Source organism: Canis aureus, chromosome 7 (assembly GCF_053574225.1).
Source record: "Canis aureus isolate CA01 chromosome 7, VMU_Caureus_v.1.0, whole genome shotgun sequence".
In the NCBI taxonomy this organism is placed as follows: domain Eukaryota; kingdom Metazoa; phylum Chordata; class Mammalia; order Carnivora; family Canidae; genus Canis; species Canis aureus.
The window spans coordinates 68955936-68972855 of record NC_135617.1 but is presented as its reverse complement, the minus strand read 5'-3'; the positions used below and the strand labels follow the sequence as shown (position 1 = coordinate 68972855).

The window sequence follows — 16920 nt, the reverse complement described above, 5'->3', positions numbered from 1 at the left end:
CAGGTATTTTGCCTCAAGAAGTTCACTAGAATTCCTGAATATTCGAAGAAAAATCATTATCCTTTCATTACTCTTTCTTTTTTTTTTAAAGTTATCTCTACACCTAATGGGGGGCTTAAGCTCACGACCCCAAGATCAGGAGTAGAATGTTCTACTGCTGAGCCAGCCAGGTGCCCCTTCAGGCAGTTCTTTAAAAGGATTTTACTGTGGGGAGCCTGAATAGCTCAGTGATTGAGCCTCTGCCTTCAGCTCAGGGCATGGTCCCAGAGTCCTAGGATCAAGTCCCACATCAAGCTCCTTGTGGGGAGTCTGCATCTCCCTCTGCCTGTGTCTCTGCCTATATGTCTCTCATGAATAAATAAATAAAATCTTTTAAAAATAAAATTTAAAAAAAAGGACTTTACTGTTCTATGAACAACGAGAACTAAGTGTACACAAAGAAAGTCTATTTAAGGGACCATTTCTTTTTAATGTATATAATAGTCTTGTCTTCTGTACAGATTTGTTTCCGCTTGCTTTAGATTTAAGTTTTTGTTATTTTGTAATAATTTTCTTTTTTTAAAAAAAAAAGATTTTCTTTTTTCATAAGAGACAGAGAGAGAGAGGGAGAGAGAGAGACATAGGTGGAGAGAGAAGGAGGCTTCCCGTGGGGAGCTCGATGGGGCACTCGATCTCAGCACTCCAGGATCACGACCTGAGCTGAAGGCAGATGCTCAACCACTGAGCCACCCAGGCGTCCCTTATAATAATTTTCTTTACGTGGAGCTGAAATTCACCTGCTTTATCTCCTTTTGGAAATGCTCACAAAACACACAGACGTAAGATAATGTTTTATGCTACTCAAGTTATTAATTTCCCGTTTTGAAAAAGAATTAAAAACTGTCCTAAACTGCCTAGGAATTTTTAAAAGTATATTTGGATAAAGCACACAAAAGATATGATCTTACCTGCCTCAGATATGTAACCAGATTTGCACACAGCCCACTTCTGGTTAACTGCACTAAGAAAGCAGCAGGCAGCAGCACACACAACATGCATGATAAAATGTCGAGAAGCAGAAAAAAACAACCCACTCATGTTTGCTTTGCAAATACTTTTCGTGCTCACATTGGAATATGGTTGTATCATTCTAGTAATTCTTTTCTATTTCATAAATAAGGAGGTTGCACTGTGATGATCTTCTTCAATCAAGTTTCCCATACCCAGCTCTGGGATGGCATTTTAGGGGACTGATGCAAGGGGATAGAAAAGAAGGTTAAGGCACAGGCTGGGAGAAGGAAAAATCTTCGTTTTCTTCCTTCTTGAGAGCCTCCATCACTACTTACAAAGCATACATCACTTTTGATACTTCTGGTCATGGAATGTGTGGGGTTCCCTCTACACCAAACAGGTCTCTGCAAAACCAGCTGGGTGTCCTACAATTTTACTCCATCCTGACGCTATCTCTGGATGCCATCATCTCTCTACTCAGAGACAGAGTCAGATCACACAGGTTAAGAGCTCAGTCCCACAAGTCCACCACCACCCTTCCCAATGCCAGTCCCAAGCCCCCATTACTACCAATGCTTCTGACCAATTGGCTACAAATGAGAGGTTCCAACAGCCCCCTCTGTGGGCTCAATGAATTTGCCAGTGGCTTACAAAACTGAAAGAAACAATTCATGTTTGCCAATTTATTAAATAATATGATAAAGGATACAGATGAACAGCCAGATCAAGAGCTACATAGGGCAAGGAACTTCTGGCTCCATGGAGGTGAAGTGTGTCATCCTCCCAGTGTGAATGTGTTCACCAACTTGGAAATTCTCCAAACCCTGTACTATTGGGATTTTTATGGAGGATTCATCATGTAGGCATGATGGGTCATTAACTCCATTTTCAGCCCTTCTCCCTTCTCAAGGCAATGAGGGGCAGGGCTCAAAATTCCAAGCTGCTAATCATGGCTTGGTCTTTCTAGTGACTGGCCTTCATCCCGGAGCCATCCAGGAACCCACCCAGAGTTGCCTCACTGGAACAAAAGACACTCCTATCATCCAGGAAATTACATCAGGAGCCCTGTGTCAGGAATAGAGGTCAAAGACCAATATTAGAACAAGAGATGCTCTCGTGTTCTTATCACTTCCGACATAGTGAGAATATTAGGAGCTCTGTGCCAGGAACCAGGGGCAGAGACCAATACATGCCTTCTATTACCTCAAGTCTCTCAGGAAGAGCTGAAAAGTCACCATTCCACTCAGAATTCTACCTCCTACTCATTCCACAGCTGGGACAAAAGCATATGGCTAAAAGTGAACTGTTTCCTACTACTACCAGGAAGGTACTTTGGCTTGAAAGGTCGACTCTGCGTAGTGTAAACAGCGAGAGTTTAGAAATCAGCAAGCCCAGTTTGACCCAGACAACTGCTAAGCCGCTTTTCAGGGGCTTGAAGGCCAGTTAGACAAGCAGCTTCCACATCATAGCACTTTCCTGATACACACAGCCCACTGCCAACACTGATTCTAATGCACACATGCAGACCACTCCATTCCTAGCAGTTCCGCATTCCAGAAGGATCCCCAGCACTTAAGGTAACCAAACTTCAATAAAATTAGGTAAGTGCTCAAAAACTATACTGCTTAAATGGCCTGGGTTCAAACACATTTCTAGGGATGCCTGGATGTCTCAGCAGTTGAGCATCTGCCTTCAGCTCAGGGCGGGATCCGGGATCAAGTCCTGCATCAAGCTCCTTGTGGGGAGCCTGCTTCTCCCTCTGTGTATGTTTCTGCTTGCCTCTCTTTCTCTCTCTCTCTCATGAATAAATAAATAAAATCTTTTTAAAAAAAAAACATATTTCTAATAAAGATGTTAGTTAAAAATTTGCCATTAAAAAAATATATATTTCTAGGAAAAACTGGCAAAAACCTCTATTAAACAAAAATACCCCCCATTCTTTCACTTGTAATGCCCTGCAGTATATCTTTTATAAGCTAACAACTACCTGAATCTTTTGTTCCATATCCTTTGTACCATTTGAATTTTGTACTGTGTGCATATACTACCTATTCAAAGTAGCCTTTCTGACTAACTACCCTAATAAAGTGTAAAGAAACTTTAGGGATTTGTCTTTGGGTCCTTTCAGATTTATTTCTTTAAAATATTACAGAACAAGGGATCCCTGGGTGGCGCAGTGGTTTAGCGCCTGCCTTTGGCCCAGGGCGCGATCCTGGAGACCCGGGATCGAATCCCACGTCGGGCTCCCGGTGCATGGAGCCTGCTTCTCCCTCTGCCTATGTCTCTGCCTCTCTCCGTCTCTCTCTATCATAAATAAATAAAAATTAAAAAAATAAAATAAAATAAAATAAAATAAAATAAAATAAAATAAAATAAAATAAAATAAAATAAAACAAAATAAAATAAAATATTACAGAACAATACTTTTATCTCCACTTGTACATTTCTTAAGCACAAGTTTTTTTCTAATCAACTCTTACTGTTCTATTACCATCCTGTCACCATCACTTCTATTCCTCACATACAAGGGAAAGAAGGTGGTTTCATGGATATTACTAGTTTGTTTGCTGGGTTGCTGTAGGTGGCAGAGTAAAGGAGAACCAGGAAAACTAGAAGAGTAACAAACCTCCACAGGAAATGGTAGCCTCCCACCTCTGCAACATCTCCCACCACTCTCCTCCACTTGGCCTTCAGCCACTCTGGCCAGCTTCCTGCTTTTCCTCCTTGCCAAATTCATTGCCATTAGGGGTCTCTTCCCTCTGCCTTGCTTTTCAGAGACTACTGGACCCCAATTTGCCAACACCCCCACCCCCAGTCTCAGTCCCATCACATATTTGTTTCCTGCCCAGTATCACCACTGCCTAAAATCAAGTTCACTAATATTTTTGCTCATTTACCATCTCCCTGCATCTGATATCAGAAGCTTCACAAGAGCAAGAGCTTCCATCCTGTCTTGTTCACCACTGCATTCCAAAAACAGCAACTGGCCTAGAAGCAGGTACTCGATAAAAGTTTGTACAACCAAAAAAAAAAAAAAAAAAAAAGTTTGTACAACCAATGAATAAATGAATGAATGACTATAAGAATGAACATTTTTTCAGAGCACCTGGGTATCTCAATCAGTTAAGCATCCAACTCTTGATTTTGGCTCAGGTCATGGTCTCAGGGTCATGGGGTCTAGCCCCACATGGAGCCTGCTTAAGATTCTCTCTCCCTCTGCCCCTCCCATTGTTTGTACATGTGCACACGTGCTCTCTCTCACAATAAATAAAACCTTTAAAAAATGAAGGGTTTTCCTCACTCAAAGGCTTAGTAAGCTAGGAAGCAAGGATTTCAAGAAGACTGGGAAAAACTGTTGACATCCTTGAGCTTCCATGTTATTTTAGGACAGAAATTCTCAAACTAGATTCAAGAAGTTTTCTTGGGTATTTGGAAGGTGTTACTCAGCAAGTTGACTTTGTTTTTTTTTCTGTTTTTTTGTTTTTTTTTTTTAGCAAGTTGACTTTGGATGCATATGTTTTATTACTAAATTTTAAGTTTGGGGACTTTTTTTCTAAATTCAATTACTTATTCTTCTTTTATTTATATATTATCTTCTTCGCCTATGATGGATCCTTTGTTCCATTTCATACATTAACCACCATAAATCAAATGCTTCAAGACTCCATACTCACAAACTTGACATCGTGTCTCTTTCACTTTGACCTAGATAAAGAATAAAATAATGACAACAGAAAACATTTTTATGACCATCCTTATCAACCTTCATTTGCAAATTGATTACTACTAACTAAACTTTGGAATCCAGATTTGATATACATTGTTGGTTGGCTACAACCACTATGGACAAGTCATTAAAATAGTATCTACTACTTGATGGTAGTTTGTTGATGTATTTTCTTATCTACTAGTAAAAGGCTATCAGCAAAATGAAAATCCTTTTTCCTCAGGTATTGCATCACTAACGGTTAAGGATCAGTACATTTTATCAACTACCCAACACAAATCCTGCAAGATGGCACAGACTCACAAGTTCAACATGTAAAAGAAATCCTAAGTGTCCTATTATGAAAAAGGATCCACTGAGACTCAAAAGATTTACAACCGAATACACATACACTCCCACTGGGCTGATACTCAACATTATTATCAAACACCCTGTCACTAAGACACTGGAAATAAGAGCTAGAAGACTTCCCTGAAACCCATTACTGGTAGGCACTAGCATTCAGTGTATTGGGGGTATTTTCAATTCCTCTACTAGCTGTAAAGATCCCACAACCCTGAGATCATGCCCTGAGCTCAAGGTAGACGCTCAACCAATGAGCCATCCAGGTATCCCTAGACTATAAACTTCTTCAGGGACAATGTGTTCATTCATTCATTCACATAGTCAAGAAATAATATTAAGCATATACTATGTTCTCATCACCAAGGATACAGGAGTGCATAAGAGACAAAAATCTCTATCCTCATAAACTAACTTGTATTCTAGTGAGAGAAAACAATACAACTAACAAATGGGAATATAACATGTCTTCATGATATGTGCTGCCCAGAAAGAAAAAAGCCTAGGAGATACAGTGACAATGGACTGGTATTATTTTCTATAACATGATCATTAAAGACTTGTCTGATGAGGTGAAAACCAAGCAAAGAAAAGGGACCGATAATATGACAGAGAAACAGCACAGTGGCCAATGTGGTTGCAAGAAAGGGATGAGTAAGAGGGAGAGTAATAAGAGATGAGGTCAGAGACATGGCAGGGGACCCAAACATCCAGAACCTTAGAGGTCATGATTAAGGGATCCCTGGGTGGCGCAGCGGTTTAGCGCCTGCCTTTGGCCCAGGGCGTGATCCTGGAGACCCGGGATCGAATCCCACGTCAGGCTCCCAGTGCATGGAGCCTGCTTCTCCCTCTGCCTATGTCTCTGCCTCTCTCTCTCTCTCTCTCTCTCTGTGACTATCATAAATAAATAAATAAATAAATAAATAAATAAATAAATAGGTCATGATTAAGACACTGGATTCACTGAGAATACCACTGGGGCAGAGAAGTGACATGATCTGACATCTATGTTGGAAGAATCACTACAGCAGCTATGGTAGACAAGACTAGAAGAGTGAGAGCAGAAGCAGGAAAACCAGTTAAGAAGATTCAGCTGTAGTCCAGGCAAGAGGCAATAATGGGTTAGGCTAGAATAGCACAGTGGAGGTGGAAGAGAGAAGGTTAGGCAGGATCTGCTGTAAGATTAGATGTAGTTTAGGAGAAAGGGAGAAGTCAAGGATGGCTCCAAGGTTTCTAACCTGGAGCATGGATATTTCCTTTACTGAAAGAGGCACAACTAATTAGGATAAGCAGGTTTCTGTTGCTGTTTGGTTTTTGGTGGATGGAATCAAGAATTCAGTTTGGGTATTCTAAGTTTGAGATGCCGAGAAGATATCCAAATGGAAACACCAAATAGCTTGCAGGATAGTCAAGCCTTGATTTCAAGAGAGAAATTAGGGCTAAAAATACAGTTGAAAGTTATCAGTATAAATACAGTAGTTAAAGATGGGACTGGATGAGATCACCTACTGTATGAGCATGTGTAGGAAGTATGGGGAGTGGAACCGGTTCAAAGATTGTGTCCTTGTGCACTACAATAAAAGAATTCGGGAAAATGAGAAGGAATACACTAAGAAGGAATAACCAATAAGAAGGGGAAGAACTAGAAAGATGTCCTAGAAGCAAGGTAAAGAAAGTATTTCAAGAAGAAAGTAATGATGAGGCAGCAAGGATTCAGAACTGGCCACTGGTTTTGTTAACTTGTTATCTTGAAGACTGATTCCAGCATAATCATAAAAAAGAGTGCCTGACTGGAATGAGTTCAAGAGAAATGGGAAGTCGGAAAGTGGAGACAAGGAATACAGAAAAGTTTTGCTGGGAACTGGAAGAAAGAAATGGGATGGTAGCTGGAGGGAACATGGGGTAAGGGAGCATTTCTTTTAAGATGGAAAATACTTTACCCTGCTCAGCTGGGAATGATAAAGTAGAGAAGGATTTGGTAATGAAGCAGGAAAGACAGGACGCCCATAGGACACCCACCCCTGCTGGGCTGGCAGGAGGGGATGGGCACAAATACATAGCAGATAGAAAAGCTGACTTTATGAGGGACCATAGACTTATTTACCAGTGTAAAGATACACTGCAGGATCTTGCACAGAGACTAGTCCACAATAGGGCCCTCAAAAAATGAGTAAACTAATGTATTCTTGAACAAGGGCCCTTCCTTTTTGGACTAGGCTATGAAGAAAATGAGAGATTGCTTCATACAAAGTAGATATGCAACCCGATATTTACTGAGAAATGAGAATCACTCAGGAGCAAAAAAGGTTAAGGCAAAGAATAGAAAAGAAGAATGGAGATTGCAGTATGATTTCAGACCAGAATTCACATCTCAGGAAGCGAAATAGAAAAGGAGGTAATGGGAAAAATGTTTAACTGACTAACCAGTATTACTACGTAAGCACGAGAGAGCACACACACAAGAAGCCACCAGGAAAAGAATGAGAGAAATGAGCATCAGTAATGTCCAATCAGATGACTGGATCAATGCACTCATCATGATCTTAGAACAATGTAATACTGGACAATGACCAGAGATATGTTACAAAAAGACTCTCCAACCAGCCTGGGATCTACTGAAAGCTCTTTGTCATGGTTATTGCCTCTGGGATTGCTGCCTGTGCTTTACTCTCCTCTCTAGAGCCCAGGAGAAGGTGTGGTCTGCCATGACGTCCACCTGCTCCTCTGGGACATTCTTACTAACAAACACTCAGGCCACCAGAGTCCCTGCCCACTGAGGATCTTCAATGTCAGTCATCTCCCCACCCACCCTCGTGAGTTCAGAGAAAGTGCGAAGCAGCAGTCCCTTGCCAAGAGATGGAAAAGCTCAACCAACAAACCTAAGACCCTTAAGGACAGTTTTGACCTTTCTATTATTTTTTATTTTTTAAAGATGTATTTATTTATTCATGAGACACAGAGAAAGAGGCAGAGACATAGAAAGACAGAGAAGCAGGCTCCTCACAGAGAGCCCAGTGTCCCAGACCCAGAATCACGCCCTAAGCCTAAGGCAGATGCTCAACAGCTGAGCTACCCTGGCATATCTATCCTTTCCTTTTAAAAGCAGTTTTAATACACAGAGAAATCTAAGATGATCCTATCAATACTCGTGTTTTACCTTGAGTAAAAATAGACCCTTAGGCGCAGCTTTAACTTTCCCAAGCACTGTGACATCATCTGGTGTCCAGACTGTGTCACTGGCCTTTCTAGGAGGGTATTTCACACTGCTAGATATTTCAACTGTCTAAAATGCCTGTTCCACTCCCCCACTCCACTCTGGGGAGGGTACAAGAACACAAGCAAGCCCACCTCTAGTGTCCCTCACCTCCTGTCATCACAGAGCCTCAAAAAAAGAGGGATAAGGGAAAAATCTCAACCGGAAGTGCTTTCAGAGAACCAAAGACAAACAATATGACAAAGTTGATTGTTATTGTCACCCAGTCCAGAAGAATAAAATCTTACTCAAGAAGCCAGTTTCAGTCTTGTATACTGCTTATGATAAAACATTAACTGGGAAGATAAGGCAGACTAAAAATACAAATGTATACTTACTTGCTAATCTTTGTAGGTCTAAGATCTTGTCTTGAATCTATCATTGGACGGCTGAGTTGTCTTTCATATACCACACCCATCATGCATGACCTGTTTTCCAGTTCAGGTTTTTAGGTTTTTTTTTTTTTTTTTTTTTTTTAAGATTTTCATGTATTTGAGAGAGAGAGAGCAAGAGCGTGCTCATGCACACATGCAGGGGATAGGGGGAACATGGGGGGAGGGGGGCAAATCTCCAGCAGACACCCTGCTGAGCCAGACACGGGGTTTGATCCCACAACCCTGAGATGACCTGAGCCAAAACCAAGAATCAAACGCTTAACTGAATGAACCACCCAGGTGCCCTCTCTGGTCCAGGTTTCTATAAAGAAAAACGAAAACCTGAAAACATTCATGAAGTGATCTATGTGCAGAGTCCTTTTAGACTTTTAAGACTCTTCTCCATCCTTCGCAGTTTGCTTATCCATATAATTGAGCAGTAATTTCTTTTAATGACTTGAAATTATTGAGTCATTCCAAAGAATTTAGAATACTCACAAAACCATTATTTTTGAACTCAAATCTCACATGCTTATATCATATTTAATTACACTACATAATTACAATAACAAGTAAGATGAACATACACAAATACAGGAATAAATACAACTGACTCTATGTAAGCACAGGACTGATTGGGTTGGGGGTGTATATGAGACCCAGTGGCTCACAGAATAACAAGGGTATTCAGTATACCAAGCTGGTTTATTTATTTATTTTTTTTTTAATTTTTATTTATTTATGATAGTCACACACAGAGAGAGAGAGAGGCAGAGACACAGGCAGAGGGAGAAGCAGGCTCCATGCACTGGGAGCCTGACGTGGGATTCGATCCTGGGTCTCCAGGATCGCGCCCTGGGCCAAAGGCAGGCGCCAAACCGCTGCGCCACCCAGGGATCCCCCAAGCTGGTTTAAATGGAGATTGGGTAAGAGACTGTCTACTGTGTATCAGTAGGTTCAAAGTACAGTAATAAATATGTTATCATGAATGCCCTAAACCTAAAGGTTTTAATTTATCAAAATGTTGATTACAATTAGTAAAACTTTGAAGTGGGGGGAGTTTCCTGCTATTGATTCTTGTTTACTCACAGGAAAAGCAGTCCAAGGTCTGACGGAAAGGAACACACTCTGTTCATGCTGTTGGGCCTGTTCTTCTGTTGCCCCCTCTAGACTCTAAACTCCCTATATGTAACAGTATCTCAATAAACTTGCTCTGTAAACTTGCCAACTTGCCAAATATGTTCACACATCCTAACCTGGATCAGTGTTTCAACTGTCACTGCTGGCATATAAAATCTTCTGGGGCTGAAAAAACAGAATGTTCGAAGGTTTGATTCCAATATTTTCTATCTCTTTCTCTTTACATTGTATGTATGTTTCCTGACACTGGTTAGTTAAGTTTATTAACCAGGCTCTCTTTATTCTTACATTACTATTGTATTCATGCTAACAGTATTCTGTAAGCTATTCTATCTTGATTAAAGCCATTGCTTCCCATTAAAAAATAAAATTGGGTTGAATGTCCTATTGAATTTGAATTTCACATTCCCACAATGTGTGGCAGTTAATACTTCCAGTTTCTGGCACTTCTATTGAGAACATAAAAGTTCTCCCGGAACTAACAAATTACTTCCCTTCTAACACAATTATGTAATCTGAGAGCTGAACGGCACCCTAGAGATTATTTTGTGGTCCAAAATCCCTCCCAATTAAGGAATCCCATCAAAAAGTACTCAACTTTTTTGGGCAGAAAGGGATATTTATCTTTAAATCTCACATTATAGAATGCTGCACCCATAGTAGGCTCTTAACACATACTTGTTTAATTGAACTGAACAAGTCTAAAATGGGTGCATTTCATTAATTTTCTTGTCCTTTCTGGGCTTTAGCTGTAACATCCACCGAATCTGTAATTAAAAATTTGCATGAGGGATCCCTGGGTGGCGCAGCGGTTTGGCACCTGCCTCTGGCCCAGGGCGTGATCCTGGAGACCCGGGATCGAATCCCATGTCGGGCTCCCAGTGCATGGAGCCTGCCTCTCCCTCTGCCTATGTCTCTGCCTCTCTCTCTGTCTGTGTGTGACTATCATAAAAAATAAAAAAATAAAAAAATAAAATTCAGATTATTTTTTAAAAACTTGCATGAAACAAATAAATAATAAATAAAAATAAATTTAAAAATTTGCATGAATCTTCTGCTCATTAACCAATGATCAAAAAGAAATTCAAGAGAGAAAACTCCACAATCAGCCAAATGTCTTAACATTAAGTCTGTTAATGTTAGTAAATAACAAAACTAAGAAAAAATAGAAAATCAAGTCTTAGTTTGCTTATGATCTATGAAGTTTCCAATTTATCCAAAATACTCACATGTTCTCAATTTCAGTATGATTTTTTTAAACAAATAGTCTTGCATCATTCATACAACTAAATTATACACCCTTCTACTTATAATTGGGGTGCTCACAGACTTAACCACAGTACTGTAGTAAGACATGTTATTATGCTAATTAATTTTCCCTCCAGTTAAAACAGACTGTGATCCCATCTGATTTCCTGTAATATGATATGATAATGAAAAGAACAAAGCCTCTGGAGCAGTAAACACCACCAAAAATTTTACTTTACTCAAGTATATATTCCAAAACTGCATCATTCACAGCATGGCCCTGCTTAGTACCCCATTACAATGCATCTGTTTTGGGGACTTTTAAAATATATGATAAAACACGAAGTATACATTTCCAAATTCCCTCTCCTTCTGTTTTGCTGAAAGGGAACACACACACACATAGTCCCTCAACAGCACAATTACTGCTTGACTAATTTTTTTCAGGCAATAATTTAAAGTCCCACTTCCTCCTAAACATCTCTGGACAGCAACTCTTGGCAATCCATCTGTCTCTTTCATCACAGCTTCTTTTCATAACTAACGGGTCAAGTTCCTTTCCCCCCATTTCAACACGATGCACTGTACTTGCAGCCCTGCCACTATAGCCCGCTGCTGAATGCCAGAATATAGCATATTGAATTTCACTGTCCTTCATTGTTTCCAGTTTAACTGCCATTTTACCACCATGCACAGGAGAGAAACGCTTTCCCACAGGCATCTTATGAATTTCCAAAGCAGCTACTCTTTGTGGATTTACAAAAACGTTTGCCTTCTCTAAATTCCCTTTATCACCACAAAAACGGCTCTGGCAAGCTGAGATTTTCTTTTCTTTCTTTCTTTCTTTTTTTTTTTTTTTTTCTTTTAGGTACTCCATGCAAAAAAGAAACTGATTCTAAGCATGTCCATTTTGCTAGCAAATTCAATCCTTAAGAGTTTCCGATAGGGCAATGTCAGGGCACAGATCTTAAACATGGCTTTTGGGCTTCCCAATTAAAATGAAGTATTTTCAGGTCATAAAGATTCTCTTATCGAACGTCCTTTCTTCTCAGCTACACCAGAAAGGCTACCCAGCGCATTGTAAAATAAACAAACAACTGGCTCTGGCGTCTGTACAACGCCCTAAATCTCCCCAACCACCCCCATGGGCTCACAGACACACGTAACCCCTCGGCCACCCCCAAACCTGCTCCGGTAGTGGACTATTTCTCCGGCACAAAGGGCCGGCCTGCGCCTCGTGCACGGCGGCCTCTGCACACATGTGCGGGCTGACAAGTGCGGGGCCGCCCTTCCTGGAGCCGACGCCGGAGGCCCGGCCCCGAGGCCACACGCTGTCCCGCACCCACCGCCTTCTCCCGGCGGCCCCCGGCCCCGTGACAGGCGGTCGGCTCTCACGCTCCCCCGGCCTGACCCGTGCTCAGGCCGCGCGGGGCCACGCTCGGACCCGCTGCCCCTCCGCCCACCGTCCGTCCTCTTTCCTCCCTCCTCCGCTCCGGCTCAAGGAATTCCGGCGGCACTTCCTTCGGGCCGGGAGGGGCAGTCCTGCCCGGGGCCCGGCACACCCCCGGCCCGCGGCCGCGCCCCCCGCACCTCGGCCGGCTCCGGCGACCCCCGGCCCGCCCGGCCGGAGCCTCACCTCCTCCTCGCTCTCGCTGCGGAAACACAGGCACGCGGCCCGCTTCTTGTAGCCGTCGCCGTCATAGGTGCGGGTCTGGTTCGACTTGAGCTTCATCATCCTCCGGGCCCGGGTGGGGGTGCGGTGCGGGTCGCGGGAGTCGAGGGTGGGGAGCCCGCTCCGGACGGCGGCGCGCGCGCGCGTCCCCGGCTCGGCCGAGGGAAGCAGGGAGGGGGAGCCGCTTCTCCGCTACACGGCTCGGCCGCTGGCCCGCCACGGCTGCCTCATTCCCCCCGGCCCAGGCCCCGCGCCGCCGCCGCCGTCACGGCTGCCGTCGCTGCTGCCGCCACGGCCGCCGCCCCCTCTGCCGCCGCCACCCCCGACGACGACCGCGCCGCCATCTTGGGCGCGCTGCGTCAGCAGCGTAAGGCCGCGCGGGCCTGCGGGACGGCCGCGCGCTCGCAGCGCAGGCGGCGTCCGGGAATCGCACCCTCCCAGTCCGCGCGGCGTAAACGAGCGTCTGGAATGAAAGGGCCGTGCGAACGGAGGCGGCCGCCACGCCGGGAGCGGAGGGGTGGGGAAGGCGGGGCGCGCGCGGAGGAAGTCGGGGGAGGGCGGGGTGCGGGCGCGGGGTCGCCCGGGGCCGCCGAGAGGTGCCTCTCTAGCCTCGGGGTCGCGGAGGGGGAAGCGGGGACTTGCCCAAGGTCGGGCCGCCCGCCTTGGCCTTGCCGGTTCTCTGGGAGCGGGGAAGGGGAAGGTTTGGAGGAAAAAGCCGGATGCGGTTAAACGCTGTGGAGCGTCCACGGGATTTACCCAGGATCGGGCACTGCGCGGCCCCGGGCGAGAGGAGGCTGGAGGGAGGGGCGTTGTGCACAGAGCCTGGACCTCCAGAGCGCTGGGAGTCCTGAGCACCGGGGCACCAACGTATTCATCCCGCAGCCCTTGACGGGTGCAAAGACACATGCTTCCTGTTAAGGTAAACAGGAGGGCCAGACAAGGAAGATACATGTGTATGTGCTCTACACACATAATGCAAATTGTAAAACATCCTTATTTCTGGCACTAAACGAGGACTTTATAGTGTGGACGTCAGATTCTCCAGAGAAAATATATAGCAAGACACAGGAGCAAGGGAAAATGAAATATAACCTGTGAATATTCCCAGCAGCCCAGACCAAACATAATACCATGCCCATTCCTTGAACGTGGTGTAAAACCTGTGCGGGATTTGTCTGTGAGTTGCTTATTGCCCTTCTTTAATTTGCTTGTATTTAGCACATAAAAAAATCAGGTTTTGAAACCAAGCCTTTGTTGGAATCTCGGTTACATGTTTTATTTGCTTCTATTTTTTGTCTGGCAATTAGTCACTTAATACATTGCAAATAATATCAATGGCATTTCACCTAATCCTAGCCACATAAAATGTGGAATTTCAGTTAATTTGGGTCAATCTTCATGCAATAGAATTCCCAAAATCTTGGTCATTTTGGTTGCTTTTCTAATTTTCTCTTCTGCCATTAGGTCTCTAAAAGGAAAGAAAAAAAAAGTTCTGGCTGTAGAAATCCTGTAACATGATCATTGTCAAAATTTTGAAAAATACAGAGGGCATAAAAAACTAAATCATGTATCTTTGAGCACATTCTATAGAGATCTGTAGCCTGTCCCCCCCCCCGTCTTTCCCCTTATGCTATCTTTTTTTTAAAAAAAATACCTTTCTAATTACTACCTGATAGCCCATCATAGGGATGACCATCAATTATTTTATATTTTCCTCATTGTTAGAAATTTAGATGGTGTCCTCTGTTTCATTAGAACAGTAATGAATGTCCCTGTATATAAATCCTTGTCCCTATTTCAGATATTCCTTTAGGATGAATTCCTAGAGGCAGATCAAGGGGGTAGGAACATATTTATGGCTCTTGCTACCTCTTGCCAAAGCCTTCCCAGAAAAGTTGTCTGAGTACAATCATTCCAGCAGCTAGACAGCTACATGGTACTATCTGCCACTTTGTTAGGGTTGAGAGAGCAGAATTGCAAATGGTATTCCAGGTCTCAGTATACCAGGGTAAGCCTTTGAACATGCTTCCCTGGTGTCCAGAAGGCTCTAGGCTCTTCTTCCAATACCCTCACCTATTCCATTATCCCTCCCCACGTACCCAGAGAAGAAGCCAAATTATATTTATCCTTTAAAGCTCAAAAGTTGGGGATCCCCCGGGGGGCTCAGCGGTTTAGCACCTGCCTTTGGCCCAGGGCGCGATCCTGGAGTCTCGGGATCGAGTCCTGCGTCGGGCTCCCAGCATGGAGCCTGCTTCTCCCTCCTCCTATGTCTCTGCCTCTCTCTCTCTCTCTCTCTCTCTCTATGTCTATCATAAATAAATAAAACTCAAAAGTTCCCTCCTTCTGACTGCATAACTGCCTCTATGCTTCCTACTGGCCTGAGTTTGTCCTGCTTTATCACATTGTCACATGGCATTGTCACTTTCTTTTTTGCCAATCTCATATTTCAAATGTATTGAAGTCAGAGTCTGTGTCTCACTCATCCTTGCTTATTTCACTCAGCAATTTTCCCAGGACCTAACAGAATCAACCTTGAAAACATTTTATTAGTGAAAGAACAACTACTGCCCGTCCAGAACCTGATCTTGAGTATAAAGCTTAATCACTTGTCCACAGGAACACCCCACACGACACACCTAAAATCTGGTCCTCTGAATGAAGATCACATAACATTATCCTGGCCCAACATGTCAGAAATCATCTGTAATAACTTTTAGTGTGATCTTGGGTAAAATGTTAAACAAAATACAGAAAATTGTTTTGTTTTTTTGTTTTTTAATTTTTATTTATTTATGATAGCCACACAGAGAGAGAGAGAGGCAGAGACACAGGCAGAGGGAGAAGCAGGCTCCATGCACCGGGAGCCCGATGTGGGATTCGATCCTGGTTCTCCAGGATCGCACCCTGGGCCAAAGGCAGGCGCTAAACCGCTGCGCCACCCAGGGATCCCCAGAAAATTGTTTTTCACAAGTGCCTTACTCTGTCTTGTTCCTTTAACATGCCTTTCTCTCCTCCCTCCCAGGACTACCTTGTCCATCCCCTCAAGTCCCCCAGGAGCACCTACTGGGTCTGATCTTTGCTCTTGTACAAGTTACCTATTAATGCATAACACATCTCCTCAAAACTTAGTGGCTTAGAACATGAATCAGTTATTATTTCTCATGATTTCTGTGGGTTAAGAATCCTGGAGTGGCTTGACTGAGCAGTCCTGCTCTGTGTCCCTTATAAGGTGAGCAAGCTGGTGTTGGCTGGTCCCACTGTCATCTGAAGACTTGACGAGCTGCAGGACCCGCGTCCAGGGGGGCTCTCTCACATGGCTGACAGGTAGAAGAGGCTCTGTGCCCTTTAATGTGAACTTCGTAGGGCTACTTGAGCATCCTCACAACATGGTGGTCAGATTCCTCTAAAAGCAAACAATGCAAGACTCAAAAACTGAATGAATTGCAATGCCTTATATGAACTGGCCTTGAAAGTCACACTTTGTTAGTTTCACAGCTTTCTATTGACCACATTAGTCAGCCTGACTTAGTGTGGGAGAAGATTATACCTTGTACCAGAAGGCAAGGATCACTGGGGTCGGGACACCTGGATGGCTCAGTGGTTGAGTGTCTGCTTTCAGCTCAGGTCCTCATCCCAGAATCTGGGATCGAGTCCCGCATTGGGCTCCTTGCAGGGAGCCTGCTTCTCCCTCTGCCTATGTCTCTGCCTCTCTCTCTCTCATGAATAGATAAAATCTTCAAAAAAAAAAAAAAGAAAAGAAAGAAAAAATCACTGGGGTCCATAGTTAAAGCTGCCTGTCACACCTCATATAAAATTTACCTGGTCTCTAGTTCATTCATTCATTGCCCATATATCCCAGGCAGTGTACCTAACAGAGGGGAAGGAGGTAAGAGATAATGCTTGAGAATAGGCTACCCTTCCAAGGATGATAGTGGGTGATAATAGATTTAAATAATCTTTTTTTAGAAAGGATTTTATTTTTAAGCAATCTCTACACCCAATGTAGGGCCTAAATCCACAATCCTGAGACCAAGAGTCACATGCTCCACCAACTGAGCCAGCCAGGCACCCCTCAAATAAATTAACAAATACATAATTCTAAAAATGTTCAATTTTCCAAAAGTCTTGTAGGTAAAGATCTAGTAAATAACATTTCAAGTCCCAGGGCAAGTCT

At 43.5% G+C, this 16920-nt stretch overlaps 1 protein-coding gene across 2 annotated transcripts in view; it reads right to left on the bottom strand.

The window, feature by feature from the left end:
• The window catches only part of NUDT3 (nudix hydrolase 3), a 127432-nt gene extending 114588 nt beyond the window's left edge, over positions 1–12844 (bottom strand). The window contains exon 1 of one of the 2 annotated variants that reach the window (XM_077904374.1): positions 12711–12844. In XM_077904374.1, the coding sequence (XP_077760500.1) occupies positions 12711–12809 (99 nt within the window). In that variant the 5' untranslated portion in view covers positions 12810–12844. Of the gene's footprint in view, positions 1–12260; positions 12370–12710 lie in introns of those variants that run through there. The other variant, XM_077904375.1, reaches the window with a different exon arrangement.
• Between the last annotated feature and the right edge of the window lie 4076 nt (positions 12845–16920).